Source organism: Osmerus eperlanus, chromosome 3, assembly GCF_963692335.1.
Source record: "Osmerus eperlanus chromosome 3, fOsmEpe2.1, whole genome shotgun sequence".
Classification (NCBI taxonomy): domain Eukaryota; kingdom Metazoa; phylum Chordata; class Actinopteri; order Osmeriformes; family Osmeridae; genus Osmerus; species Osmerus eperlanus.
In genome coordinates, this window is record NC_085020.1 from 11,922,288 (window position 1) to 11,948,915 (window position 26,628).

Genomic DNA, 26,628 nt, shown 5'->3' on the forward strand with positions numbered 1-26,628 from the left:
TCCAGAGGCTGTATGCTGGAGGACAACCAGAGGAGCAATGCTAGTGTTCCTGAGGCTCTATAGTGCCAGTGTGCTGACCCAGCCCAATGCCAGCAGCTAACAGAGACAGACAACATCAGGCCTGCCTGTTCCTGAGCAGCCTTGCTCAGCTTGGGAAGCCAATGCTGAATAAATAAAGAGGGCCGTCTATGGGACGCCTCTGCCTGCCACTCTGCTCTTACTGGATCAGCAGTGAATTACTGCCCTGTGAAAGACAGTTATAATTATCCCTGAGTGAGGGCTTTCATAGTGCCCAGGCGCTGCACAGCATGATCTCTGTGTCAGTGCTGGATGGTGGTTCACTGTGCTAATAAATGCAGAATGACAAGGCTTTTAACTTACCAATGGAATGAAACTCCAGAGTGCAGTTACAGTGCAAACAGAAAGGCAGAAGAACAGAACCCCAGAGCCAAACACCATCACGTGGTCTGTCAAAGAAGACAGACATGCACTTATGGAAAAGCCCATGGATTTTGCTAATGGAGTAATCATCATCGTTACTAAGATGTGTCTTTTAGTAACGGTAGGTTTTATACATCTTGTAAATGATTTAGGAGGCCAAGACATGGTTCCGGCACGATCGATAAAAAATTGAGAAGTTCGATATAATTAGCATAACTGTTGCCTTTATGGCCTAAATTAGCACATTTCAAACAGAGCATGTCAGGTTTTATTACGCCAAAGACATAAAAGTGGGTCATTATTAGAACGAGAGAGCATCTACCTTCACTTCAATTTTTGCTAAGTGTCTAAGTCATGTACGTGTCCTATTTTCACGTCAAGAAATGGCACCAGGGGTAATTTCAGAGATAGAGAAGGCTTGTCTTCCCTGTTCTGACCATAGACTGTATATAAATATTATTTATTTACAGGCTATGATTCTGACTCATAATATTTTTTATTTTGAAGTTAGCTTGATCTGTAAATTCTCCTTAAACTTCAGAGACAGTTAAAAGACCCCAAAAAAGCACATGTGACATTGTCTTTCCATTCTTGAAAGATACAGTGTATAGTTTGTGTTAAGATTCTGTTTTAAATTCAGTTAAACCTTACAGATACCTAAGGGTGTGTTTGGTTGTCATTGTTTCTACGCATGTGAGTGTGTGCAACATTCTGGGGAATGTGTAAAACCTCTGAAAGCATTTTGCATAGACATGCCTTTGATACAATGTGATGTAAACGCTATTTGAACGATTTAGCCAAACATGTCAGTTATCCCCAGGCTTCGTGCAGACTCTCTTGTTTCTTTCGTTGTATCATGCTCCCTGAGCTCTGAGGAAGAAGAACAGGTGCATGTTAGAGATTGCATTATTTATTCAGATAGTTTTACCTATACCAGCTGGATCTCATTGGGGAAATATAATGTATTCTGGCTTTTAAAAACAGCAATTCAACATTGTCCCTTCGTTCTGTAGCACTGTGTGCAGTTTGAAGCGAAGACTGGCAAATCTAAAGCCATACGAATGGTTTTCACACAGCATGTGTCAGGCAGGGAGGAAAAGTGTGAGAAAATATATAAAAAGTTGAACATTGTTCCAATCAGAAGTGTGAGTGGCAGCCAATTCAGTTCAAAGAAGCAGGGGACTCTACTTCAACTACACTCCAGGCGTAGAGGCAAGCATACACCTAAAGCTCAGTGGCAATGCAGCTAGCTGTGTTTGGGCTATTTTATGAAATGCATTGATTTCTTTGATCTCTCGCAATCCTTCTTAGAATCGTACGTGGCGGACTTTGATGGCAGAAGCTCTCTGCTGTACCGGTTTAACCAGAAGTCCATGTCGACGGTGAAGGATGTGATCTCCCTGCGCTTCAAGAGTGGTCAGGCTGAGGGGGTGCTGGTCCATGGGGAGGGCCAGAGAGGAGACTACATCACTCTGGAGCTGCACCGGGGCCGACTGGCACTCTACCTCAACCTGGGTGAGACTCTCACCAGGGGGCCTGGCCTCTAGGAGCTGTGGAGGGAAGGTGCTTCTGGAGGACCAGTTAACATGGAGTTAGGGGAGCAGTTTGGTTAATGGACTGTGACTGGTGGGTAGTGTGTGCCTGTGTGTCAGAGGAGAGAGAGACAGAAAGAGAAAGACTGAAAGACTGAGAGTGATAGCAAATAGACCAGTGTCAGATAGTGTCAGCGCCTGTGTGTGTATGCTTAGGTGGGTGTTTGTCAGTGTGTGTGTGTGTGTATGTGTGTGCCTGTGCATGGATATGAGCGTGCGTGTGTGTCCTTGCCCTCTCAATGAACACTCCACCTGAGCTCTATTGACTAGCTGGTCTAAGATGGTTAAGGGTTCAGTCAGTAGCTCAGCTGGAATCCAGTGTTCTCAAACAGAGGTTTATGTGCTTGTTTCCAGACGACACCAGGCTACGGTTCAGCAGTGGGCGTGTTGCGGTCACTCTAGGCAGTCTTCTAGATGACCAGCACTGGCACTCTGTCCTCATCGAGCGCTTCAACAAGCAGGTCAACCTAACAGTGGACACCCACACACAGCACTTCAGAACCAAGGGGGAAGGAGACTCACTAGAGGTGGACTATGAGGTTAGTCCTCCTTTCTCCTCAGACTAACTGAACTGAAGGTGGACCACAAGGTGGTTCTCTCCTACGTTCTCAAGCTGTAGCTTCCCAGATGTCCTCTGACTCTTGCTGAGGAACTGTGGAACCTCACGTTAACATCATTAGCAGGAAATCTTAGTGAAGCCCCTTAGGTGTAACCTTTTGTTCTAAAACCATATCAGAAGATTGAATCTGTTTATGTCTGACGGCTCCTTTCCCCAACCCTCTCCTCTAGCTGAGCTTTGGGGGCATCCCACTGCCTGGCAAGCCCGGAACCTTCCTCAGGAAGAACTTCCACGGCTGCATTGAGAACCTCTACTACAACGGCATCAACATCATCGACCTGGCAAAGCGACGCAAGCCCCAGATCTACAGTGTGGTAGGAGCTTGAATGTGTTTCTTTTATAGAGGCATTGTAGGGTTTAAGTGTTGCTGCTGCTGCAGCACACTAACACAGTAATTTATGCCAGGGGACAGGATGCATGTGTGTTTGTGTGTGGGCGTGGATGTATGACAGAGTTGGGCAGGTTAACAACACATAACCGTTCTAAAACAAATGAATCACAGCAGTTGTTGCGTAACAAACTAGAAAGTCTTCACACAGGAGTGGCGCTTCGTGAGTGCTTCCAAGAGGCCAGTGTTGTATTGTCCTCTTTAGGTCTAGCTCTGGAGAGAGATGAGCTCTTGATGATGCAGAGAAGAATGTATCCAGGGATCTCTACAGTCAGGTTATTATTACCTCTCGCTCCCCTCCTGGGGGTAGATTGCATTATTCAAGGTGGCCCATGTCTACAGTGGATGTGTTGAGATATTGTGCCACCTTAGATGACGTGCCCTGGTGGATACAGTACTAGCCTTGGAGGAGTCTTCTGGCTCACTGAGTTTACAGACGCAAACACAGCAGCTTGCCAAACTGCAAGTGTCACATGGACGCTGGCAACAAAGAAGCTAACACAAAACTAGCATTAGCATGAATAAGTTATCGATGGTTCCGAACTACATAGGACACTTCCCGTCGGCCTAAAATGTTGGATTCCCCATGGAGGGCTTAATTAACGTTACTTACTGTTTGCCACATTGAGTCACTAGGATCGATGACGTGTTCAATCCTGCACTGCAGTGACCTTTTCTTGTGTCCAGGACCTCACATCCTCTGCTCTCAGTCGTCCTGCTCTGAGAGTCACAGTGGGGTTGGCAGTGACATTTAACCCAGCTTCCTGCCCTCCCTCCCTTCCCCCACCACCACTCTTTAGTTCCTCCCTGTTTCTCTGCACCCTGCCCTTCTCTATTTCTTTCTCTTCCTCACACACACACGAGCATGAACATACACATACATTCTCTTTGCCCTCATCCACCTCTCTCTCTCCCACTGGAAAGGAGGCCAGTGAGTGTGTTTGTAGTCATTAATAACAGCAAAGCTTGCATCATATTTTTAATTAACCCTGATATGTTGAAAGTTGATCTTGATCGCGGCAAGGTGACTGTGGTTCCTTCGTCTCCAGGGCAACGTGACCTTCTCCTGCTCAGAGTCCCAGCAGGTGGCCACCACCTTCCTGAGCTCCAGCAGCAGCTTCATGTCGCTCCCGGCAACGCCGTCCGCTATGGGGGGTCTGGCGGTTCGTTTCCAGTTCCGCACCTGGAACCCAGACGGCCTGCTGCTCTCCACCCTGCTGGCCCAGGAGCCCCGGAGACTGGAGCTGCAGATCAGCAACAGCCGGCTCCGTCTCACCCACCACACATCAGCCCAGCAGAAATCCGAGGTGTCCACTGGTGAGGCCCTGCCACTGGCCTGCAGGAGCCAACCCACACACACATACCCGGACAACCCTGGGATTGAGAGGGCTCAGAATATAAAAGGGTCTATTATTATTCCACAGACAAACAGAGAGGCGCGATCAGTTGTGCCTTAGATGTTTGTCATTTCTCACACTGATGGTCTGTAAACGTTAGGAGGAGGACAGATTTGCTCAGTTGGCCCTCAGCTTATTTCCAAGTCTGCAAACAAGATAAGAATCAGGTTTTTTCGGATGTGTTCCCACAACGGGAAGATGAATCGTGCATATCAGTGGATTTGGTCATTCATACCAGCTTAGTGAGACGGTTATCCCGGTCAGAGCCAAAATCCACACGCTCCTTAGGGGCTGATTGTTGTGGTCCAGGTGTGAATGTTAACAAACGGAGGTCAGTCTCCATCTGTTGCACATTGGAGGATCTGCAGAGTCACTGTCACCACCGGGGTGCTTTCCTCTGCTTTTTTCCCTCCATTGTTTGTTTCAAACAATAACTGTTTGAAAATCCAGCTCATTTAAGGGAACTGAATGGTAATTCTTTTAGCATACAACCTACCTCTCACTCCGACACCAGATGGCTAGCACAGAGGGGATTGTAGACACATTGCAGACAGGAGCTGCTCAAATGCCCTTCATTGTAAAGGCCCACGTTTAATTGAATAAAAAAGAAAAAAGAATAAAGGGCTGCACCTGTGAGGCTTCATGTTGGTTCGCTCCCAAACAAACAGCAGGAAACAGGCTGTGAATCAGCTTGGTTTATTTGATAATGGAAGGTTATATACAGTGTTAATTAAATGAGGGAGAAGGAAATCTATAAAGTCAACATCTTTTAACAGCTTCTGACAGAATGGGATGTGCATAGCTCTTACAAACAGATTAGGCTGTGTACTGTAGATGGAACACAGAAATGTATTAGCTTAGCTTGATAGCATGTGTTTGTTAAACAGAATATTCATATGATTTATATTTAAAAAAAACAATGTCAGGATGGAAATATTAAAAAAAGGATTGGAGAGATTTCAAACACCCTTGAATACATCAGTGACATGTAGAACCCTTTCCAGAGCGACTGATAATGTCCTGTTAAGACACTCTCACTCAGACCTGTCCAATGTGCTTCCTTAGGTCACAGAGTGAATGATGGACTGTGGCACTCGGTGAGTCTCAGCACGCAGGGTCTGCAGGTGACCATGAGTCTGGACAACGAGCCGGCCTCCACCATCGAGCTGGGGGAGCACCTGGAGGCAGGACACAGCTTCTACTTTGGAGGTCAGATCACACACAACGACAAGCTTCAACCTCAGAACATTCCTGTCCATGCCTCATATCTCCTACTTTCCCTCTCCAACAAATCCAAGGAGATTATATCAATGTGACTCAATGTTCAATGTAGGGTGGTTCTGATGTACAGTGTGTTCTGGCTTCTTTGTAAATTTTCTAAGCATAGTGCCCTGGGTAACCCATTCCCGATGCTTACGTAAAGTCTCTGTTCTCTTCATTTAAAGGGATGTGTAAGCAGAGATTTACTTCATCTGACCAAACTTTGGAGTTCCCAGAACTTGCCATGTAAATCACAAATCTTCTGATAGCTGGCATTTTACTAAGCTCCTTTAAAGGTCCTTAACTAGCAAAAATGGAGATTCTCAGCAGGTTTAATTCTGTTCTCTTTCCGTCTCCATGGTGGCAGACACCCACCCATCAGAAAGGTTTACCACAGAGCTTGTTTAAAATGTTTTATAAATACATGAACAAAATTGAAAAGAAATAAAACCCTGAATATTCTGTTTAGATCATTTTCATCAAATCACAGTTTTCTGAGTATTTGGCGGTGCATCAGCAGCCAGTCAGCACACCACCCTCTTAGCATCTCAACATATTTCTCTAAGCCTCTTTTGTTGCATTAGTTTGGTGATGGCTGCTTTGACAGATGTCAAGTTATATAAACCCTCCACACTGTGTCATTTTAGGTTGTCCCTCTTCCCAGAGTGTCTCGGGCTGCAGGAACCCCACGCTGGCATTCCAGGGATGCATGCGTCTCATTGTCATCAACAGCCAGCCAATCAACCTCAACCACGTCCAGCAAGGCCTGCTGGGAAGCCACAACGAACTTCAGTTTGACACATGTGGCATACATGACAGGTATGACAATTAGCAGATGTCAAAGTTTGATGAGATGTGCTTTCTTCAATGGAGCTAAGGTTTGTTTCCTGCAAGTTTATAACACGGTTCCTTTACTGCTACTGCATACCCAGTGACCATGTTAGCTAGGGCCTAAACTCCAACATCAACACTACGCCGGTACTGTCTCTACCACCATTATGTATGGGTCTATCTAATTGTCAGACAGTTCGAAAGTTATGCAAAGTTACCTTGGAACTCATATTTGCGGATTTCTTGCCTGAGAGTGTGTCAGTAGCTGAAGCACAAAGGAGGTGACACAGTATGGAAAATGATAGGAAAGAGGTTCACAATGGTTAAGGTTGCATAGAGGCTTTCTTTGAACTGTCTCTCTAGTGGTGTGACTGATTAGCCATAATTACTGTTGTCAGTTGTCCTTGTTGCCATGACACCTGGTGGAAGGCAGCCTGAATGAAGATGCACTGTGCTGTGGTGGTGTTCGCCTTTCATCTCGGGGGAACTCTTCGGAAAACGACCACTGTGAAGCAACGCACAAAGAATGTGTATATAGGGCATGTGAGATGTAACATAAAGAAAACAAAGGATTAGTAAGGTTACAGGGAGCAGCACCGGCAACGTTTGATGAATGATACACTGTTATTCTCAACCGGTAAATCTCCATTGGTCACTGTTCAGAATGATGTACATAATTCCCATCACATATTGTAAAGTATTGGAAATACGTTCAGGTTGGTCTTCACAGCAGCATTTCAGAAGAGGAAGTTGGAAGAACGTTGATACTGTGATAACCCTTCCTGTCAGCCCCTGTGGAGAAACAGGATTAAGAAATCAGTTTAAGTCTGTGGGGTTCCACAGCAACACATGTTGCAGCTCTTTGCTTTGACCTTTACAGTTTTTTAACATAATTGTGTGAAAGTTAACAAAATCACTGTAATCAAGCAAAATTACCATCCTTTACCAGGACTTCCTGTACCTTAGTGTGGAAGATGATTGATCATTCTGTGTTTGATATTTTTGGCAGCTTAACAATGTTGCTGTTTGTCATTACAGCGTTTTGTGTGCTTATTCAATCACCAATACCCCTGCTTTAGAGCTTGGCTGTAATTTGCCATACTCTATGCGGCCTTGCTGTGTTACTCACATTTGTCTTGACAGCAGGCTGTCCCCCCCCCCCCACCTCCCCCCGTCGCCCGCCTCTGTGACCCCTCCATGACTTGAAGCTCCATGGTTCTGAAGAAACAAATAAAAGAAACACATAATTGATAGTGAAACACAAGTTGGCTCTCCAGCTTGTCACTTCCATTACAGGGAGGGGGAAATCAATGTCTTTGTTCCTGTGGGAACCAATTATAGTATGAATGTATGTATCCAATGAAGATCTTGAACATTGGAGCAACCATTAGGCCATCACTAAAAGCATCACTACCCATGACCAACAAAGTTCACATGTAGCTTTAAAGAAACTAAATGGGAACAAAATTGGCTTTACAGCTCACACACTCCACACTAACAACAGTTGTCTCCCGGGATTAGATGACATTCAAGAATTTAACAACATAAAAGATGCTGGTCCTGAATCAATCTTTGGAAGCCCCTTTACAAATCAAGTCTGAGGCATGATGCAATATACTTTTTTTTGTAAATATATTTGAACATAACTTTGGGTAATATTGTATTTCTTCTTCCTATTCTCTCTCTCTATCTATCTCTCTCTAGATGTCTTCCAAACCTGTGTGAGCACGGTGGTCAGTGTTCCCAGTCCTGGACCACCTTCAACTGTGACTGCTCAGGAACAGGATACTCTGGAGCTACCTGCCACAACTGTGAGTCTGGATGTTCTTGGTGGAGGCATCTGGAGGCGTCCCAGGCTATGTGTGTGCTGGGAGCCAGGGAGGAAGCGAGGCACATGAGAGCATTGCTGTTCGTCCTCCCAAATTGACTTTTAGTCAGATTTTTGGTCTCACTGACTTCTAGGTACATTGCGTGAGCAAGATACTAAATTAGTTTTGCTTTGCCCGGTGCTTTAGACACAGTGGGCGTCATATACTAACGCTTTTGCGCCCACTTCAGGCGTATTTGTTTTGCAATTTGCGCGTAAAAGCATGGCGAGGTATGTACAAACCAGTGGCGATTTCTTTAAGACTGCAAGGGAAGCTCAGCGTCCCCTAAAATTTCAAAAAATTAATGGTCAAATATTTACCATTGTGTTAACATTTTAAATGCGTTAGAACACGTTCATATCGAAGACGAGTTCTTTCAGAATCAGCTACACATATTAGCAGCAGGTCGACTGACTGATTTCCTTCTCATACATTCCCGTAGCGTCACAGTGCATTTCCCTGTTGAAGCTCAGCTTCCATGGACTTCAATGGGGCTGCTTTTTAACAGTTTTTTTCAGTGCTTCGAAACTATAAGGTCATTGGATGAATGCTGAGATTATGTCCCGCCTCGGACGCTCAGCGTCTCTGGGGGTGAATGGAGGAGTGGGCTGGCCTGGACGCTGAGCTTCCGCGTGATGATTGGAGGGTCTGTCGAAAGACTGCATCTCCTTTTGATTGACAGTAATTTTGTACTACAAAAAGTCACCGAAGCTGCAGCAACCTATTTCTTGGTATTTGCTTGGCGAAATTGCTAACCAATTTTCATCATACATTTCATACAATTATACACCACGGTCCTTGTTTCAGTTGAACCTAATTTCCACATTTCCTCCTTGATTAATATTGTTTTGTTAGATCGTTCGTTAATTCATTCAGTAGGCTAGGCTCGTGTCGTAGGGGTGAACTAGCCAGTGAATAGCCAAATAAATAAAGCCTTTTTAGGATGTAGGCCGAAAATGAGCTTACCCTCTTTGAAAGACCAGCAGCCGCCACTGGTACAAACATGCCGCACTGAGGTAAAAGCGCAGATAGCCTGTCGCGGGAACTGAAAATGGCAAATTACGCATTTCCGTGTCATGCATATGAATTCACGGGAGGGTCAAGGGGAAAGTGGGAGTTTCCCATAAAGAGATAAAGTGCGCCTAATTACGCCTATGTATTCCGCGGTATGTATACCACCCGTGACAGTGCGCTTCTATTTTGTGGTGAAAATTCTGCGCCTCTTAAAAGCAGGTGTAAACCTGGATGCACGCGGGTTCCCTCGCATATGCCTCCTGGTGAAATGACAGCAGTAATCCAAGCAAGACGAAGACATAGGCCGAGGAGACGATTTGAAAGGATTTTTGCCACAAGGATCACACTTTTTCAGTTGAGTAAATACGAAATCATTACGCGTTCCAGATTAAGCAGCCATGCAATATTACAGTTACTGGAATTTGTAATTTCGGTCCAGATTGCAGATTTGTGTCGGTGTGGAATTCCGACCTTGTATAATATTTAAATTCGCTGTTACCTCATGAATAAGCACATAAATGTCGTTATCACTAAATCTTTGTTTTCGCTGTTTTTACTTTGGTGGCTGATCCATGATAGAACGAGAGAAGGAGGCCCATTCAATTGCACGTTTAAATGCTCGCAATTTACGGTATAGTGCGCGGAGAAAGGCGCTGATTACCCGATGAACTGCAGGTTTCGTAAATACGACGTAAACTGAAGTGTCACAGCGTGCGCAATCTGCGGGGTTGGCCATATCATATGGCGCTAATAACGTTTGTAAATGTACGTACATGAGGACCAGAGTGTCTGCGGTTCCATACTGTCCGCCTTTATCCAGACTGTTTACTGTTTACTTTGATTCCTCTTCTGTATACAGTATCCTTTTCAAGGAAAAACTGTATAGTTGCAAAAGTTCTATCCCACTGTATGGTAACAAGCAACACCATTATGTTTAACATGTTGCTGCTGTCACCATGTGCATTAAAGACAGTATGATAATAAGTCATGAATACAATGAACTTTAGAACTTCTTGGTGCCTGTGTTTGTTACCACTGTCTCTTCCCTGCTGGTGTGTGTTTACAGCTTCTAATCATTCAGCAACTGTAAACAATTTAGCACACAATACACATCTGCCATTACCAAACTATTTTCTATGCCTGATGACATATGCTCTGTAAATGTCATGCTATTTCTAGTTCATTCAGAAACTGTACATGAATCTCCTTTTCATTTGTTTTCCTTCCAGCTATCTATGAGGCGTCCTGCGAGGCCTACAGACAGGTGGGCAGCTCCTCGGGCTACTTCTCAATTGATCCCGATGGAAGTGGACCTCTGGGGCCCACACAGGTCTACTGCAACATGACAGGTGAGCCACTGTCCCTACATTCCACCCAGCACGTGGTAACCTCTGTGTATGTTAGAAGCTTTCCAAACAGAACAGGTTCCTGGTAGAACACAGTAAGGAGATCAAGTGGCAGCTGACATGTACAAGAGTTACAAAATATTTTTATCCGACCTGAGAAGGGTCCTGACTGGAGTATACGCGTTACAGTTTTGGGACAGAAGCTTTTTGAGAGTGTGTTCATATCTATCCCTACTGAAATGGCTGAGCCAATTTCTAAATTCCACAGTAATCTGTCTTTATGAGCAGAATATGGTTTCAGATTGGATTACATATCTCTTAATCCTACAAATATGATCATTCAGAATATGTTGTGTTCTATATGAAGGCTTTATCTAAGGTCTTGATGTAGAGGCTTAAATGAATTCCCCCGATTTCAGTTTATCCGTTCATGTGAGGTAACAACACATTACACTAATTTATATCTGATGCAGTAAAATACAGACATAAGACTGTCTTCTGAGCTATACACTGAGCAATACACTGAACTTTAGCCACTGTTTTAATAAAGTGCATGTATATGTGAATGTGTGTGTGTGTGTGCAGATGAGAAGGTGTGGACAGTGGTGACCCACAACAGCTCAGGTCCAGTGAGAGTCCAGGGGTCCTCCATCCTGAAGCCCTACATTATGAGCTTCAACTACAGCGCCTCGTCTGACCAACTACGCGCCCTCGTAGCCGGGTCCGAGCAGTGTCAACAAGAAGTGACATACGTTTGCAGGAAGTCACGCCTCTTCAACACTTGGGGTGAGTCTTGTGAGTCTTTCAACACTTGGGGCACTATTCCGTTTTTTGTTGTTGTACTTCTCCAACAATAAGAGTTCTGCTGCGCATATCTTTCACACTTCACTAAACAGACATCAAAAGCAGGAACAGTACTGCATGACCGAATGTTTAGTCACATCCTCTCCGTGTGTTCCCTGATGATTTTGTTCTATTAAACAATGTTTGTGAGCGGTCGCTTGGGGAGTTGAATAATACATCGCTGAATGTGAACTCAGTTAGTCGCTCGGTTCCTGCATAGCTTGGGGAGAATCGACAAAAGGCTCATCATTTATAAAAAATGTATGGAGGCAGATCTCTATGAGGTGAATACCATGTCACAGCAGACAATAAACAAGTTTGTTATGCCCAAGAAACAAGATCATTAAAGGACTTTTCTTCAGCCCAGCAGATCTGAAACAAAATATAATTGCATCCATTGTTTACTTCATCGCTTTAGAAATTGACGCTGTCTAAAAAGTTATTTACTATTATTTATTTATTTAACTGGTCGCTATAATTGTACTCGCCTCAAAAACAGATGCTTTTCACCGTAGTCAACGTTATGGTCGTTCTACCCCCAAATGTCCCTGTGAAGACAGTTCTCATATTCTTCGGAACTGAACTTGGATGTGTTAATCACAACACAATGATGGAAAAACCTACAGCACTCTTAAACGCAACAATTTGCATTAAAAGTCAACTTCCCAACTTTGTCACTCTTTCTTACTTCAAGGTTTTATAGCTGATGTCAAAATGTGTCCTTCAGCAAAATAAAAAACCTTTATGACTAAGTACTTTCTGTCACATACTCCGAGACTAAGTAACTCTTCTCCCTTCAGGGAAAAATATACAGTGGATTTGATTAAATTTCACCTCTGTGTTCAAGTACCTTCAAAATCTCCTCATGACTATTTAGATTTAACTAGGAAACAAGGTCCTCTAACACTACTTACCTGTCATCTGGATGCAGATCTATGGAAGATAACAACCTCTGTGTTGTTGAATTATTATCTTGGCTTCTTTCCCAGTCACCCAAATCCATAATTATATCCCATATCACATTGTTACAAGCGCTAATGAAACGTAAACAGGTGATTTATGGTTTTGCATCATGATGGAAGCTTAGAACTTGATGAAATCTCTTGGCTTTTTACCAAGGTCATCTTGAGTTTTGGCCAAGCCTCTACTGTTAGTGTAAAACAGTTCACTCCAGGTTTAACTTAACCAGCTTGTGTTTTGTGGTTTGTGTATTGCTGTATGGGTTGTGGGAGCCATTCAATTATTTTCTCGAGGAAGAACACTTTTATTTGAGGTTGATAATGATGTTAAATTTGTCTGTATGGTCCTAGAGATGCTCTCATCTACTGCAGGTCAGCAGTCCAATGCAGGGTCCTGTGGAGAGGCAAAGGAGAGAGGCAAGGCCATTTAGACAGACTACAGTACATGTGACCAGTCTGACAGACTTTCGTACATGAGACCAGTCTGACATACTTCAGTACATGAGGCCAGTCTGACAGACTGCAATACACGAGGCCAGTCTGACAGACTGCAATACATGAGGCCAGTCTGACAGACTGCAATACATGAGGCCAGTCTGACAGACTTTAGTACATGAGACCAGTCTGACAGACTGCAGTACATGAGGCCAGTCTGACAGACTGCAGTACATGAGGCCAGTCTGACGGGCATCACTCAGCACTCATAGGGATGGTGCCAGCAGATACCAGCAGCAGGTTCCATCAGCAGGGCTCTGACTACCCTCATTAGGCCACTCTGCAATGGTGAGCCCCAGACTTTCACCAGGTTCCTGATGGGTCCATGCCCAATTCTCTTTGGGATGCCAAGCGTGAGATTGTTTTCTGAAGACATGTCACACAAAGTCTTTTTGTTTGTTTTTTTGTGTGTAAAAAAAAGTGGTTTTCCCATTGCAAAATATACAGTTCTGCTATCAGGGTTGTTGTCTTATGATCCTTGTCGTCGGTTCTTGTGTAGTAATCCTGAGAGTATCCGTGTGGGGAACATGAATGTGCGTTTGATCTGTGTTTGTAGACGGCACCCCGTTGTCCTGGTGGGTGGACCAAGGTGGAGAGAGGAGGACCTACTGGGGAGGCTTCCTGCCTGGGGTCCAGCAGTGCTCCTGCAGCCTGGAGGAGAACTGCAGAGACATGAACTACTTCTGCAACTGTGACGCAGACACAGACTCATGGTAACATACGAACATCACCCCCACATGCTATATCTCCTGGGGTTCAAGCTCATCACCACCATGAGCTGTATCTGCCTGTGTTCATGATCATCACTCTATCTCCCTCACAATTTAATTTGAGCTGTAGGCTACTGTACCGTAGTACAGTAGCCTACAGTAGTGTCGTTCGTGAATGATTCGTTCATTTTGAACAAATCCTTACAAGGACTCGGGAGTAACGAGTCCTCTCAAAGAGTGATTCGTTCATTTTCTTGTGGCCGCGCATCAGGACTGTTGCATAGGCTCGTCCAAGTAAACATAAATGATTCGTTCATTTCCTGACTCGGTCTTCGGGTACGAGTATTTGGATCATTTTTCACGTGACCTGCATAGGCTCTGTAGTGGTATCTAGAGGAAACGCTAGAGGGAACGATTCGTTCATTTCCCGACTCGGTCTTTCTACGGGTCTTTGGATAATTTTTCACGTTACCTACATAGGCTCTGTACTGGAGGAAACGAACGATTCGTTCATTTCCCGACTCGGTCTTTCTACGAGTCTTTGGATCCTTTTTTCACGTGACCCGCATTGTATTTTTTAGTAGAGGAAACAGTTTCCTCATTCCCTTTCGCTTGGCCGCTGTTTTAGTAAGACGTGAATGATATTCGCTCCAGTCATCATACTGACTGGTTTTGTTATTTTCACTTACACTTACAGTTTAGTGCAGTGTAATTGTTTGCCGTGATAATTAAATGCTAGTGTGATAATAAATGACCAAATCATACAAACTGTCATGATACATTATTTTAATGCAGGAATTTCTTTTAAAATAGTATCTGCTGGTGCACATGTCATGCACTAACCTACATGAGAATATGATATGTGTTTGCAGTGGACGGATAGCTCCCCCCCCCCCCCCCGTTGAAATGAACGAATTACTCAAAAAAAGATTCGTTCATTTTACTGAACGAGATTCAAAGAACCGAATCAGTAAAATGATCCGAACTTCCCATCACTACTGTACCGCTGTCATGTAGTGTGGGCAAACTGTTTGTTCTATTGGTATATACTGTTTAGTGGCTGCATGTTGATTATTGGCTACCCTCAGTGAAGCCACAGCAATGGTATCACACTTCACTGCTGTAAATGCAAATACTGTAATGGTACTGTGTAGCTTCTCCATTTTAGGATGGTTAGGAACAAGGTCTATTCCAGTAGAGCTCTGAGGTAGCGGGCTCAGACTGAAGGACAGAGAGGGCTCCTGATTGCTTCATTCTGCCCTCAGCACTGAGGTCCTTTTCCTTAATTACAGGTCTAATGACACGGGAGTCATCTCCTACAAAGACCACTTACCCGTGAGGGAGGTTGTTATTGGAGACACCAACAGGACAGGCTCGGAGGCCGTCTACAGCATCGGCCCACTCCGTTGTTATGGAGACAGTAGGTGACCGCTTTTATCTTGTAATCTTAAATTGGGACAAAGAAATGGAATGAGATTGTAACACAGATTTTTTGGGGGGGAGAAATACAATTTCTTCTAAGATGTGTTTTGACAGACTGCATGGAAATGAGTATTGTTGCCCATACAGAGCATGTTGAGATGTTCCTCCATGCTCTGGTCCATAATTTCTGTGTGTTTACCTTGTGAATGGAGCGCTTCTCCTGTGTCCTGCTGACCCTCCTGTCTATTGTGCTGCAGAGTCTGTCTCGAATGCAGCGTCCTTCTACCAGGAGTCGTCCTACCTGCACTTCCCCACCCTGCAGGCAGAGCTCAGCTCTGATATCTCCTTCTACTTCAAGACCAGCACCCCCTCTGGGGTCTTCTTGGAGAACCTCGGCCTCAAGGACTTTATCAGAGTGGAGCTCAGCTGTGAGTCTGACCCACACACACACATTCTCATACACGCACACACAAAAGCACACACACAGCTACTCAGAAAAGTGCACACACACACATTCACAAAGGGCATCATGATAACAGGTCTCCAAAGCTTCTTTTTCAATGGGCAATATGAGAGCAGTGTATAAAATATGCATGATTTCATATAATGTTCACTAATGTATGACCATATAAGCCCAATTACATAGATACGTGATCAGGAAAGTGACAATTTAGTAAGGAACAATGTAATCAAATGGAGAATAATTTAAAATATACATCAGCATTTATCGTGTGAGGAAGGCAAAGGTGGTACAGGCATGCGTGTGTCAGCTTGTGTGTGTTTTGAGGGAGTTCTCACAGGAAATGCCAAAGTGTATCAGCTATATGTAATAATAAATGTACTGTATTTCCTCTGACCCCCGTCTGTGGTGCCTGTGTGCCCTCAGCTCCGTCCGTGGTGACGTTCTCCTTCGACGTGGGCAACGGCCCGGTGCTCCTGGTGGTCAAGTCCCACGTGCCCCTGAACGACCGTCAGTGGCACCACGTGAGGGCGGAGCGCAGCGTGAAGGAGGCGTCTCTGCAGGTGGACCAGCTTCCCTTGCGTTTCCTGGAGGCCCCACCTGACGGACACCTCCGCCTGCGACTCAACAGCCAGCTCTTTGTAGGTGGGTGTGGTCATGACTCACTAGACCCCGCCCCTAAGGAAGTAACTGGCCTATAGAATCACTAGACCCTACAGACAGTTATTTAATTTGAATTAGGAGATTGATTTCCTCAATTGACATCCATAGGCCAGTTCAAGAAATACGATGTTCCCAAACATATACTAGGTCATGGAATGAATTATAAGGCTATTAGATTTTTTTTTTCAGATTCATTATCATTACTTCACAGTAACTTTCTGGCTGTGCCAAAGCATTACACAGATGAATAGCTTTGGAAATTCCATATAAGCTTCCCAGAGATGTAATCTTTGTGGGTCATAAATCCTGCTTAGTCATTCCCAGGCTCGTTCTGTTGCCTCTAGTTATAAAGGCTGGAAAGGTCAGCCTAACACTTTATCCTAATAGATATTCTTCCATATTTGCATATATTTAGTCTTAATGAGACCCCTCACACTTGAGTGCTTTCCAGAGTTCACTTGGCTCTCTGGAATTAAACCAGAGGGTGTTGTAAATCCTCATCAACATCAGAATGGACTATAATGAGTATCGTATACAGTAGATATGGATTCCTATGAGTAAACATTATAAATGTTTGGGACAACCAAGTCTATCAGACCAACTAAGTCTATCAGACTTATGAATAAAAGATACCTTCAATGCTGTCTGTCATTCAGGAGGAAGCAACTGAGGTATTAACTGGCCTATAGAATCACTAGAACCTCCCCATCAGGTATTAACTGGTATATAGAATCACAGGACCGTTAATAAACGAACACACTCTCTGTCCTTCAGGAGGAACGGCATCCAGACAAAGAGGCTTCCTGGGCTGCATCAGAACCCTGACCATCAACGGCGTGACCTTTAACCTGGAGGAGCGGGCAAAGATGACCCCAGGGGTGAGCTCCGGTTGCCCTGGCTACTGCAGCGGTTCCAGCAGCCTGTGCCACAACAGAGGGAGGTGTCTGGAGAAGAACAGCGGCCACGTCTGTGACTGCTCCCAGTCCGCGTACGGGGGACCATCCTGCAAGGAAGGTGGGTAAAGATGGAGGACTGTGAAAACAATGTACACAATTTGTTAGCCGTCATTAATATAAAATATACATTGAAATTAGGATTGCTTCTTGGAATAATTAATTTGTCATTAATAAATAATGTATTGATAACTCAACCAACAGTTACCTTCTGCCTTTTGCACTCTTATCAACCTGTAAATGTATAAATGTATTGTTGTTTTTCTCTCTGAACCATGAAGCAGTAATGTTCTAAGCTCTCATATGAGCCAGACGATCAGCTATACTCATTTAAAACTCTTTGATGTGTCTGTTTGCAGCGGTTTGAGTGGGATTCTTGCATATTTTATCATTTTCTCTGTGAACTTAAAATTCCCTGCTACTGTAAAGAAACCATCACCCTTCATTTACACTGAAGTAAACATCCATTATTGACTTGTCTCAACCCTCGTGTGTGTCTTTGTAGATTCTCTCATGTTTCTGTGTGGGACTTTCCCTCTAAAGAAAGTCATGGCTTGTTCAGAAAAGTTATGCAAACAACAAAAATCCCTGAATACATACTCGATTGTGCTTTTCTTACACAACTTACTGGAATTGTAGTCATCCAAATTCAGGATCTCGGTGGAAGAGGAAACTAGTTTTTTTCAGCCGTCCTCCGTCTGTTGAAGGGAAGGTGTTAAGATCAGTGGTGTTCAAAGAGCAGATTGGGCAAACAGCAAGTGAGGAAGTGATCAAAGCAGGAGAGGAGAAGAGAATGACAGATCCTGGCTGCTCTGCTGTCTCCAGTCTGTCTGGGAGGGTCCTTCTCTGACTCCTCATGGAGGAGTAGATGCGTCCTCTGGAATAACTAGACTGTGAAAAAGGTTGTGTATTGGCCCCTATGAGCCTCTGTATTTTCTGAACACGGCAGTGTTGTTTTGGGAGTTCAACTTTCAAGGTTTAAGGTTATAAAAAAGCTTCTCATTAAAAATCCACATGTCCAAGAGACGTACAACCTCTGAATCCTAGGATAACCTTTAACATCTTTTCTCTCGCTCTTTCCCTTTCTGTCCTTCACCTCTTCCTCACTTTCACTTCCTCTTCTATCCCTTCCCCCTCTCTCTCCCCATTCTCTCCCTCCGTTTTCCTCCTCTTGGTTTCTCTCTCTCTATCTCTCTCTCTGACCACTCTCACTCTGTCACTGTCCCTCTCTCCATCTTTCCTCTCTCGCCCAATCCCCCTCTCTCTGTCTCCCTCCAGAGGTGTCTGTGTCCTTTGACCAGGAGTCCTCGGTGACCTACACCTTCCAGGAGCCTTTCTGGGTGATGCAGAACAGGAGCTCCCAGGCCTCCAGTGTGTACAGAGAGATGAGCAGGGCCAGAGAGAACATGGGTTTCAGCTTCCTGACCTCCCAGAGCCCTGCCATGCTGCTCGCTGTCAGCACCTTCAGCCAGCAATACATCGCTGTCATCCTGGCACGCAACGGTACCCTCTGCTTATTACCATATGATTAGGATGCATAATAACGTATAGCCAATTCAATCCACTGACTAGTTACAGTACTGGGACTTCTTGAAAAACCACAGGGACCGATGCGACACTGTACTCTTTTTCTTAGTGTTAACTTTCTTTTTTTTACCAAATGAGTTCACAACACCAAACCATCAGTTGAGAAAGGCTATAATTAATATAAATCGCAGAGGTGTTAAAAGCGGTAAAAAGGTGATGTCTCAATTGTTCCTCACTTTGCCAAGTTTAGAGGAAGACAATTGCTTGGAACAAACTTTCAATTGAAAGGATGTGCAATTCCTATCCTATGAAAGGATTCCGTTGTAATCCCTTCACAGCTTATTTGTCATATTAAGAATATTTGGTCCATCCCAAAAAGGGACAGGGGAAATTGATTTGCCCGCTTGCAAACACTGCCAAGTTCACCGATGCGTCAACAGCTATTCAGCTCAGAGTATAATGAAGCTATGAGTGCAGGGGACCCCTCACCTTAGACCTCTAAGCTGACAGCTTCTGGGTCAAATACAAAAGGCTCAGAGCATCATGTTGAGTGACACCCCTGTGTCTCTCCAAGTCACTGCTCTTTCAAGCTCGTCAGTTGAGAGCCCAAGGATGTGTACAGGTTGGGTAAATATTGAGAGAATGAGGGAGAGGGGAACACTTTATTCAAGGTAATCTCCATCCACCAGGGTTCTGTTAGGATTCTCTCAAACACAACATGAAAAAACACGTTGCTTTCACCGCCTGAATTGTAATATTGACCCAACTTCACTTGATAATGCAAAGCTCTCTACCTCTCTGATCTGGTGTCGTGTGTGTGGGGGAGGAACACTGAGTGCATATTGACATATTCAATACAAGAGCAAAGAGCTTTAGGCTGCTCCCAGAATAATTATTTATATATCTAAAGAGCCAACTCTAGGGGCCTCAATAGAGAACCTTCTATTTATATAAAATCTCAATTTCATTGCTCTTACAATGCATTTTTGTTAGAGTATTAAGTACAATACATTCCTACCTCCCTCAGTGGTCACAAGGCTTATTATTATTGATTGATATGCATGGGTGTGCTGAATATGAAGCAGAGGTTCTTACAATATATTGAGGCAGAATGCAGGCTTTTCAAAGGGTACTCTCAAGCCCCCAGTTTTCCAATCAATAAACATCTCTGAGAATTTCACTCAGGCACGACTTGAGGACAATTGAAATCTTCAAAGTAGCCTGTGTCCCGTCCCCCCCCCTCTATAAAAGCATCTGAAATAGATTTTGAAATGCAGCACAGTAATGTCTGTGTTGTTTTGAATCTGTGTCGTCCAGGGAGCCTCCAGATCTGGTACCACCTCCATGCCGACAGGAAGCCAGATGTGTTCAGCCCCAGAGCCTCCAGCCTTGCCGACGGACTGCTTCACCGCATCAGGATCCACCGTGAGGGCAGGGACGTCTACGTACAGGTGGGTCAGAACACACTAGACCATCACTTCATCACTCACTGTAGAAACATCCTCACAGGCACACACAGGCCACAGAACACAACTGCTTCAGAAGTTGCGCTTTGAACATAGAACATTGAGATAATTTAACTTACTGTAAATGTTGGCCGGTTTATCAGTGTGGGTGCTGAAGGTTTCAAAATGCATTGTCTAGAATCTTTTACACCGTCGTTTGAAAAGATCATGACAGAACTTAATACTCAATCCATAATATATTGGAAAAACTGCTATGGTTTTAGATTGCTTGAAACCGGGCTTATTATTTGATTATGTTCCACTCACCAGATCGACCAGGACATCCACCGAAAGTACTCCCTGTCATCTGATGCTGAGCTGATCCTAATCAGATCCTTGACTTTGGGCAAAGTCATCGGTAAGCCCCTTTATGAAATGCAACCGTAATGATAATGATTAGATATTATGCTGCTTAAAGACGAGCACCCACGTTCAAATATCTATCAAAAAAGAACATTGTGGGTCACTTACTGAACTTTTAGAGGCCTAAATTGCATTGAAAGTAAAAATGAATGTTTAAAGAGTAGAAAATAAATGTTTCCCCTCATATTTTTTTCTGATTTTTTTGGCTCAACATTACCATCATGCACCATTTCCAGATGTCAGGAGAATAGCATAATATCACAGAACAGCACGGGTACTGCACATGCCTCCTTTTTGTTGAGAGCTAATGCCATTTAATCTTACATTTAGAGATAAAGAATATGTTATGTAATCCACCAGCCAGTATGGTAACATTTACACAAACGATCATATTGTCAGCTTATGTTTGAAATAGCTGCCATAGATACAGAGTCCTAAAATCTTTGTTGTAAAAGACAAAGATTTTGCTTTGAGATAAGATAAGTAGCTGGCTCCTTTTTTCATGGCTATTTCATATTTATTCAGTTGAATTGGTCCTTCTTTTATTTCATCTTTTCTTTTTTATCTTTAATTTTGTTTGTTCCCATTTTTTTCATATAAAAAAATCCCTTTTTGACCTTCTAATCCTATACAAAAAAATTGAGAGTTAATGATCAATGCTGAAGGATGATTCTTTTGATATCCCCTGCTGCTGTTGCCATAGAAACATTCATCTTCAATTCTGTTGGCAACGAGATATCTAATTCACTGGGAAGAGAGCCATTGGTGTTACATAAAAAAGTTCACTGGGACAAAGACAAAATTGTGTCTTTTCAATAGCCATGACAGAAATTTCGCTTTTAAACAGTAAAAAAAAAAAAAAACACAAAACATGGTAGCATTATTTGTGTAGTGGTTAATTTAGTCCGAAAAAAGGTTTTGTTTAGGGTAACCTTTCTGTCTTCTCTGATCAACCTGCTCTCTAATCTTTCCCTTGTGATTCTGGATCACAGGAAGGGAGAACTTTGACGAGGAAGTGATGCAGGCGGGTTCAAAGGGTTTCATTGGCTGCCTGTCATCGGTCCAGTTCAATCACGTGGCACCCCTGAAGGCTGCCCTGCTGAACCGAGGCAGCTCATTGGTCAGCGTACGGGGTCAGCTGGTGGAGTCTAACTGTGGAGCACTGGCTGACTCCACCCCATCACATTCACTCTCAGGTACGAGTCTGTCCCACCCTGTCTGCTCTGTCCCTGGATGAACCAACACTGAATTAACAAACGAACAAGATCCTCTCCACCTCTCATCCACAAAAGTTTGTGTTCCCTGGCAGCAGACTGGAGGAGTCTAAGTCAGGTGTGGGTGTGCCTCAGTCTTGCCTCCAGCTCAGAGCCCGTTATTACATTCCGAGCATAAATCAGGACACAGTCACAACAATAACGAGCTGATACCTTCCAACCTAATGGAACTTTTGTTTATCATTGTTTGTGAACTTGCACAAATGCATTATCAGGAGCTGCAAACACCCTGTTGAAAGCACATCCATTGTGCCGTACAGCTCAGTCACTCATTACTGAAAGTTAATGAATGAACCTGTGGCTGCCTTCCCCAGATCAAGCTTCCAAGCCAAAAAAAGATAAGGAGCACCTCGGTAATGATACCCGAAACAATTCAGCTGTAATAGGAGGTCAGTTTCTCTGTGTTGTGTTGATTAATGTGGACTAAGCCCCAGCTGTCTGATGTTTGACTCTGTCTCTTTCTACTCTCTCTGCCGCTCTCTCTTTCTCTCTCTATCTCTCACCTTTTTTCCCCCTGGTCTGTTATTCTTTTCATTTTCTACTGCTTTGACCTAAACTCACTCTCTTCACTCTCCTTCTTTCCATTATATTTACTTTACAGTTGACTTACCTCTAAAATGCTCTCCATTATCAAACCAATTATCAAGATATTGCGTTATACTACAACAATTCAGTTTGCTATACAATACATGACACTGAGATCCACCGTACATAATCCTATCACAGTGTTTGCTTTTAAATCACAAGTTCTCCACCTTGATCAACTAAGATGGCCGCCCCTGGCCCTTCCTTCCTCCTCAGGTGTGGTGACTGCAGTGGTCTTCATCACTCTGTGTGTGGTGGTGGTGATGAGTCGTTTCCTGTACCAGCAGCGCCAGGCCCAGAGGAGCGCCAGCAGCATCAAGGAGAAGGAGCAACAGCGGCACAGCCTGGAGACGGCCTACCGGACCGAGCTGCACCTCCACAACCCAGTCAGGGACAACATTAAGGAGTACTACATCTGACACCCAGAGCCCAGCCAAGCCTTCAAACCATTGCTTCCCTCTCTTCTGTTTTGTCCAGCTGTCTGCACAAGATGTGGCTCCCCCTGGCATCCTCCTCCTCCCAGAGTAGAGACCGAGAAGTCCTTTCTCCCATAGGGAATTGAGGGAAGAAGGGAAGATGTCCCTGCTTCTGTCTAGATACTCAGTAAAACAGAAGTTGTAGCTGACAAAGACATTGTGCTGTGGACCAACGAATGATGTTGGCTATGTTGACGGGAGGAGACAGTCCGCTGATAGAATATGACTATGGGTTTGGTGCAATGGATTTATCCAGCGATTTTGTGTACACTGTGTCAGGAGAGATGGGAGGGCGGAGGCAATATCAAGGGTGAAATGCATAAAAGGTCCCTCAGGATCCTCCAGTAGAGGTGGAAGGGAAGATGGACTCTACGGCTCTATTAATGGAATGATGGAGGCACAGAAGCAACAACAAATCATTGAGCTTTTTTTCTGCCTCAATGTGGTTAGTGCAATTAATGTACTTAAATGGCTAGAATATGGTCCAAAATGTAACAACTTTATCCTAGATAAAGAAAACAAGCGTGTAGGACAGATCTTCCCAGGAAGTGAAGACTGTTTGGTGATCGTATCAGTAGCTAATGACAATGTGGTGCTCTAAAAAAGGTAAAAACTGGAAGTTATCTCTGGTGAGATCTTGAGGATCTTGGGGAATTTAGGAATTAAGAGGATCACTGGAGTGCTCCTCGGCCCGTTTCACAATTCTAAATCAGATATTTTTATTTCAGACATCTGCACACTTCAATGCGGAGTTTCCGCATGGTGGTTCTCAAACTGAAGGGAGGGGAGGGGATCGATACATATATGAATGTATAATATATAGAGAGATACAGTATATTATAATGCAAGGGGAGGCCTCTTTTTTTCTCAGTTTGAGAAACACTGCATTTTCCCTAACAGAACATTCATTATTGCGTGTTAATTCAAACAGATCCTTAATACATGATAAAATTGCAAAGATGTTAGACAGTTCTCTTTGTTCCTCGAAAAACCTTACCTCCAGTTTGCTTTCTGTTTCTTTCAAAGCAAGTTTGTTTTCACTGTAGAAGCTGTATGGATGGGGACTGCACTGTGGCAAGGCAAGAGTGTGTAAAAATAACTGCTGCCTGTCCTCTGGCTGGAAAACCTATCAAATACCACTTGAGTGGCGTCTGGCCAAGGGTTAGAAGACCATCAACGGAGCTGAGCCGTGTGTGAACATCTATATTTTTCCTCCACATTCTCTTGAACTCTTGTATTTTGTTCAAAGCTATTGTTCATCTTCCGATATTTTTTTTATGTGTGTGCTTTCCTGATCAGGGTCACGTGATCTTGTATACCTTTTGTAACATAGCATTCCTGTTTTAGATTTAGGTTGTGGATTAGCACTGCCGATTGTTGTTGGAGACATGAAAAAGTGATGCATAGCGTAGATGTGTTTTCTGTCTCACAGTAAGAGGGATGATTATGAATGACAATACTCTGAGTCTAAGAAAATGGTACAGTGACAGTCTAACTACAGCAATGGCAACAACAACCAAAAGAACAAATAATGCATATATAATATGCTGAAGTCCTACATGAGTAATTATTCATTAACACACTCAATCACAAAGTAGTGAGGTTAACAAAAGCCAGAAAAGTTTTGCCTGAAAACCTTTTTATTTACAATTAAAGTGTCCTTGACTGCAAGTTGTAATTAACCTCTGAGACCTTTTTTGTACTCATGTTGATATTGTGGTTATTTTGAGGGCCAGTTTTGTATGGCTTTAATTGTACAGGTATATTATTATCAATATATGTTTAATAAAATCTGACATTCTTTTTTGAAACCAACCATCTCTTCTTGAACACATAATTGCTATTCAGATTACCCTCTTCTTGTCTGTGTGAGAGGGTGGGTGTGTCTGAATTCTGGAGCAGCAAGCAAGCAGATGTCTCCTCAAAGGGAAGACCAGACGTGAAGACGGGGAGCATTCATTTAAGTCCTTAAATAACCACAGTAAACTGGAAATGGAACAAACAAATTCAGCTTATGCATGGATAAATGCATACCTAATGGAGTTGTATCCTGTCTTACACTAAACAAGTTCATGGTTAACACTGAACAGAATTAAATCTGACCAAAGATAACTAGATGCTTATGCAAAAATTAAACATCTGGATGGATCAGACAATGTACTCGAAAGGATTTGTGTGTGTTCTGGGATTATTTAAATATTGAATCGCCCATGCCACCATGTCCATGCTGGTACATATAGATAAATGTATTCCTTGTAGGGCCTCAACTTTAAGGATGGACATATGATATCAGACAGAGGTATGGTCTAATGATATTGAGTCGCATTTTAAGTTGCAGGCACCGTGCAAAATGAAAATAATAATTTTCACTCATTTGTCCAACGGTACAAACCAGGGGTTGTATGAAAATAATTTGTAGTATAGCGTGTCAGGTCTATAATGGATACCTTTCACCCACTCATACAGAGCTTAGTTCTGGAAGACAGGAAGTTAAGAATTCTGTCATATTAAAGAAGTATACCCTGATTCAGGGTAGTTGCAGACATGACATGACATAACCTCTCATTGAACACAACTTCAACATTTACGCAATTTAAACCCATGTGATTTACATAGATGGTATATGATATAGTGCTTCATAAATAAATGTTCTTGATTGACTGAATTATGATTTTGGAAATAAATGAAGTTGTGAAAGAAATTCCTGATGAAGATGCAATTTGGGAGGAAGAGCAGCACTGCTCTCATGCGTTGCTGCTCTTCTTGACACACCCATAACCTGTGCCGCCTACTCTGTGTTCAATTTTACACACAGACTCTGCAAACTGCACTGGAGGTAGCATTAAAAATATCAAATTGAGCCTGGAGCATCAGCCATTAGATGGCTGCATGACCAAAGAGCGGGAAAATAATTGTCCCCAAAGTCCAGAATCTGAACAAGAGGGAACAATTTGACCTGGGGGGGTCCTGTCCTATTAGTGTAACCCCCCGCTTATCTTTGTCTATAAAAAGAGAGCTACCATGGATCTTTGGGAATGCTTAGCCCTCAGTTTTCCCCATCCTCTCTGTCCTGTGCCAGTGTTTGCCTGCTGTGTAAGAGCTATGCAAACGATGCAATTGTGCAGTATGCATGGCTGAATGTGAAACCATACACTCATGTGCAGACAAGTCCTTATTTTCCATATATTCTGATGACTAATATTGTTGTATCACCATGAAGAATTGTACTGTAAGGAGTGATGTAAATCAAGTATTTGATTTGCATGCATGACATAATGGTCATGCTCATGTAAACTGCCCCTAGCAAGTGCTTTGAGTACTGATAAGGTAGAAAAGCAATGCAGTCCATTTACCATTAGCTGGTTTACATCTATGCAGTCGGGTATAGTCTTGATCAAACTCTGAAACTGACTGAGTGGAGAGCAGGAGTTTTTACTATCAGCAATACTTCAAACTGTTTAAAAATGACAAAAATCAATGGAAACATATTTGCCATTGTGTGTGGATCTATTACTTTTGCAGACATTTTTTTAAAGGTGTTTTTCATACTTTGCCTGGTGCTCACAAGAAGGGAACCAGGTGTCAACCAACAACATCTTCTCAGGTTTGTTATTATAGGTTTGGTTATTTTTATCAG

General features: G+C 43.4%; 1 protein-coding gene across 1 annotated transcript in view; it reads left to right on the forward strand.

Annotated features, from left to right (window-relative positions):
• LOC134017540 (contactin-associated protein-like 5) overlaps positions 1-24,802 on the forward strand; it is a 51,244-nt gene extending 26,442 nt beyond the window's left edge. The window contains exons 5-24 of the mRNA XM_062457261.1: positions 1,753-1,956; positions 2,388-2,572; positions 2,823-2,966; positions 4,090-4,357; positions 5,503-5,646; positions 6,345-6,516; positions 8,233-8,339; positions 10,640-10,759; positions 11,342-11,542; positions 13,610-13,766; positions 15,056-15,183; positions 15,443-15,613; positions 16,072-16,290; positions 17,083-17,322; positions 18,540-18,764; positions 20,106-20,239; positions 20,564-20,651; positions 21,649-21,852; positions 22,245-22,319; positions 22,732-24,802. Of these exons, the coding sequence (XP_062313245.1) occupies positions 1,753-1,956; positions 2,388-2,572; positions 2,823-2,966; positions 4,090-4,357; positions 5,503-5,646; positions 6,345-6,516; positions 8,233-8,339; positions 10,640-10,759; positions 11,342-11,542; positions 13,610-13,766; positions 15,056-15,183; positions 15,443-15,613; positions 16,072-16,290; positions 17,083-17,322; positions 18,540-18,764; positions 20,106-20,239; positions 20,564-20,651; positions 21,649-21,852; positions 22,245-22,319; positions 22,732-22,934 (3,389 nt within the window). The 3' untranslated portion in view covers positions 22,935-24,802. The remainder of the gene's footprint in view (positions 1-1,752; positions 1,957-2,387; positions 2,573-2,822; positions 2,967-4,089; positions 4,358-5,502; positions 5,647-6,344; positions 6,517-8,232; positions 8,340-10,639; positions 10,760-11,341; positions 11,543-13,609; positions 13,767-15,055; positions 15,184-15,442; positions 15,614-16,071; positions 16,291-17,082; positions 17,323-18,539; positions 18,765-20,105; positions 20,240-20,563; positions 20,652-21,648; positions 21,853-22,244; positions 22,320-22,731) is intronic.
• Positions 24,803-26,628: the final 1,826 nt, after the last annotated feature.